The following is a 4,744-nucleotide window of genomic DNA, read 5'->3' on the forward strand; positions in this document are numbered from 1 at the left end:
TCTCATTTCAGAGATGGTGCTAGCATACCTTGCCCTCCACAGGCTTTGGTTCATTTTGCCTTAGCTCACCATCAGGCAGATTAGTTTTTGTTTATTTTGCTTCTCTGTACTTCAACTCTCTGCTTTTAGGATCTTCTGGGGTGGGACACTGTTTGTACCAATTTGTTTCCCTTCCACTTCTATTCTAATCAAGACTTATGAAAGGCTCTTCTCCTCCACCGGTCTGTTTTTTTTTTGGGGGGGGGTGTTACTCCTCTGAATTTAGCATCATGTGGGGTATCTCTGATGCTACATTCGATTTTTTTTATTGCTCATTTGTCTCTTGAGCCATTGCATTTTTTATTCATGTCCCATGTCTGACACCTTCCTGTTATTTACTTGTTTTACAACCAAGAGATCCTCCATTAGTGATGTATTCTTGATGCAGTTGAACCATATTGATCATAGGTCACGTGGGAGTTTTCCAGGGGGACGACACTAGCCGATGTATGATCTGTAGGTGATGCCAAAATTTAGTACTTATTTAGATACATTTTATAAGGAAACTAAACACAGAGAGGAAAGAAAGATTATTAGAAGTGATTACAAATTAAATGCATTATAATTATTGTCATATCCACATTTGAGAATGAATGTCTTACTTTATTACATATAGTAACTTGTTAATTTTTCTTGAATATTTGTTGTTTAAGAGATTTCCCCTTGAAATATTTTTTTATTATTTGAATTTTTTAATCTAGAATAAAATTCTACTTTTTATTTCCTCTTGTATTATTTTGAACAAATTTAAATATTTGTTTCCACTTTGTTTGTTACAACCTTGTTGCTTAATTATATAACCAGTCTGTCATATTTGTATATTATATTTTTTTTGTGGTTAACTGTATAGTACACTAACTGCATATTTTCAGAGCCTCCGTCTAATCTGACCTGCAGGGAATACACAGGAAATGGTAAGCCATTACATTGATATAACTATTAGATAAAATGTCAGTTAATAAATCATAGCTACTGTTTTGTATAAACTACTAGATTATAGCTACTGTTTTGTATAAACTGGTAGATTATAGCTACTGTTTTGTATAAACTAGTAGATTATAGCTACTGTTTTGTATAAACTAGTAGATTATAGCTACTGTTTTGTATAAACTAGTAGATTATAGCTACTGTTTTGTATAAACCAGTAGATTATAGCTCCTGTTTTGTATAAACCGGTAGATTATAGCTCCTGTTTTGTATAAACTAGTAGATTATAGCTACTGTTTTGTATAAACCGGTAGATTATAGCTACTGTTTTGTATAAACTAGTAGATTATAGCTACTCTTTTGTATAAACCGGTAGATTATAGCTACTCTTTTGTATAAACCGGTAGATTATAGCTACTGTTTTGTATAAACTGGTAGATTATAGCTACTGTTTTGTATAAACTGGTAGATTATAGCTACTGTTTTGTATAAACTAGTAGATTATAGCTACTGTTTTGTATAAACCAGTAGATTATAGCTACTGTTTTGTATAAACTAGTAGATTATAGCTACTGTTTTGTATAAACTAGTAGATTATAGCTACTGTTTTGTATAAACTAGTAGATTATAGCTACTGTTTTGTATAAACTAGTAGATTATAGCTACTGTTTTGTATAAACTAGTAGATTCTAGCTGAAATTTAGATTCCTTAAAATCTGTCTCAATGCTCATCACTAAAAGGTAATTCAGTTTTTTCATGTAAATTGTGGAACAAAGATAATTTTTATGTGCTTCGATGCTGAAAATGAACACTCACTGGTACAATTGCTCACCATCAAGTATAGATACATGCAGAGACAAATATTCAAATTAGAGAAAGCTTCTTATGGCTCATCTTTTATTAATATGCGATACATAGAAAATTCAATGCTACAGTATTGTCAGAAACAATGTTACCTGCTTCTGCTTTGAAATATTCTCTGTAGTGAACAATTTACTCAGAAAATATTGGTTCCAAGTCACTAGGAAAGACTGAAGACTAGGCTTCCAACCATTTGGTCAAAGTAGCAGAAAACTGGACAAGAATTGGTAGAAACACCTCAATTTTAAATTGTTAATGTACAGAAAATATTGTTTCTTCAGCAGGACCATCACCACACAAAACTCAGACCACTCTTGTGCTTTCTTTCGACTTCTTTGTATTCAGTATTTCTTGACTTAGAAATATTCTTTAGTTCAAAGTTGTTGAAGGTTTCTCGGTGAGAAGTAACATACTCCTTTAGAGAAAGAAACAGTTTGATGACTTCATTCAGGTCTAGGTCTGCACCTTGAAGTTTGATGCTGGTTCAATGGGATCATTCTAGATTTGCTTACCAAAGTTCTACTAAGATGCCATTTTCCAAACATTTCATTTTACTCACAAGTCCAGAAGCTTCCCGATGTGCATTGGCCTTCTCCTCACAGTCATCTGCTATCTTCTTCAGAGATAACCAAATTTTCTCATAACTTCAGTTCAAAGCAGTTGTGGCACTGGAGTGTGCTGACCAACGTGTGCTCTTGAGATGTTTCACAAAAGGTAAGTCACTTCCAAGCTCATTCACTAACACTGCTCACCAATAAGTTAGTGCATTGAAGAATGTATAAACATTCACAAAAAATTTAAAAATGCAGTTGCAGCAGTTAAGCAATCAACACCAAAGTGTCCAGCTAAGTCCAATGAATGAACCAATTACACAATCAACAGCAGAGTGTCCCATGAGATCCAATGAATGAGCCAGTTACTCAATCAACAACAAAGTGTCACACTAGATTCAATAAATGAGTAAGGAATTTAATCGGTTGTGAATTGTTTTCACAAATGAGTCCTTGAAGCCTGTTATACTTACTGGTCATATTGCTTGCATTGTCATACAACTGGCCTCTGCAGTTACCAATATCCAAATCAGTTTCATCCAAAAAATGTAAACAGATTGTCTGCAGTATTTTTGGCAGCATGTCTAGAAACTTGACAAAATGCTCAACTGGTCCACCATCAAGGACATATCAAAATACACATGTAAGCCTGTCTACATGTGAATATCCGGAGTTGAATTCATAGATTAGGAAAAGTATTTTGCATGCTTGATTTCCTCAATAATAACATTCAAAACTTTCTATATGTTCATCACACACACAGTGGAAGAGAGATACGACACAGAACTCCTGCCTTTGTCACTGTGCTTTTCTATGTGGGCAGAAAAGAAAGGATTGAATTGGTCCAGTAATTTCAATGTTCCAAGAATGTTGCCATTAGAAGAGAAACCAATGATTTCATCATGACCACAAAATGCCAAGTCATGCTCTGCTAGTGATTTACCGGTAGCTGTCATCCTCTCCAATACTGCCCTGATTTGTATTGTTGCATTATTGAGCTATCCACTCTGTCTTTGACATGTACTCATTTGCTGAAAGCAATTACAGCATCACAATGACTCTCATGTTGTTCAGTACATGTGTTAGCATTTTTCCAGTTACAGTAACCACTTTGAGCAAATGAGTATCATGCCCTGTACTTGGTGAATAGCAAAACCATGTCAGTGGAATGTTTTCACCATTGTGGTAATGTACATGATGGAATAATGTTTTAAAAAGTATCTATTCTGTCTCCAATCAACTTGTAGTGATCTTGAAATATTAGCATCAGTGTCTTAACATGCATAGCTACTACACTTTGGCCAAAAGTAACGTAAAGATTCTGTTACTTATGGTTATATACCAATGTCCTGTGGATACAGATCCATTACAGTTTGTGGTTGTTGCTGATAAATCATCTTGTATTTTTTCCATGGGTTCAGATTCTTCAGCAATAATTTTGATTTACGTGCTGATGTTACCATCATTGGATGTGGATTCTGCTGTTGTTGCAGGAAGTATAGCAAAAGTTGTTGTTTGTAAAGAAAACAATGATGTTATTTTTTGGGTATGTGCCAGTACTGCTTGCTCTTGTTGCTTCTGTTCTGTGGCCTTTTTTTTGCCCTGGATTTATGTTGATAGGCCATCGTCTCTTCAAATTGCTCAGTCACAACTATTAGATCAAGAAATTAATGTTGCATTTTGGAACATTTTCATTAATCACCCCCGAAAAAATGTACATCACTTATAATAGTGAAATGAACCACCTAAACGTCACGTTAGTGTAGCTATATAATGCTTAAAGTTCAGTATGCTCTAATCCCTCACAGTGATGGTACATGACGAGACACACATTCGGCATGTAATGCTGTTTGAATACAAGAAGGGAAACAATGCCTCTATATCCACAAAGAATATCAAAGAAGTTTATGGAAATGTTTTGAATGCTCATAAGTGTCAACAATGGTTCAGCAAATTTCGTTCAGGTGAGTTTAGCCTTAAAACTGTGATGGAATTGATATTGATGCTCTGAAGACACTTGTTGAATCTAACCCAAGTCAACACACTCATGAAAAGACCCTGAAATTGCATGTCTCTCATGAAAGAATACGTAAACATCTAAGGAATATGGGAAAACTTCTAAAAGAAGGTGCTTGGGTGTTTCACAAACTCACTGATGATCATCGTTTTCAACGTGTGAAAGTTGCTTCATTTCTTCTGGCACATAATATGTGTGAACCATATTTGGACAGAATTGTCACCGGTGATGAAAAATGGATTCTCTATGCAAATATTAAATGTCAAAAACAATGGCTCAATCCTAGATAAAACCACTTCCAACCCTAAAACCTGTACTCCATCCACAGAAAGTGATGCTTTGCATTTG

General features: G+C 34.7%; 1 protein-coding gene across 1 annotated transcript in view; it reads left to right on the forward strand.

Moving 5' to 3' along the window:
• The window catches only part of LOC106469797 (abl interactor 2-like), a 28,974-nt gene that overhangs the window by 16,842 nt on the left and 7,388 nt on the right, over positions 1–4,744 (forward strand). The window contains exon 5 of the mRNA XM_013930307.2: positions 912–953. Within this exon, the coding sequence (XP_013785761.1) occupies positions 912–953 (42 nt within the window). The remainder of the gene's footprint in view (positions 1–911; positions 954–4,744) is intronic.

The sequence above is a fragment of the Limulus polyphemus genome, unplaced genomic scaffold (assembly GCF_000517525.1).
Source record: "Limulus polyphemus unplaced genomic scaffold, Limulus_polyphemus-2.1.2 Scaffold3660, whole genome shotgun sequence".
Lineage (NCBI taxonomy): Eukaryota > Metazoa > Arthropoda > Merostomata > Xiphosura > Limulidae > Limulus > Limulus polyphemus.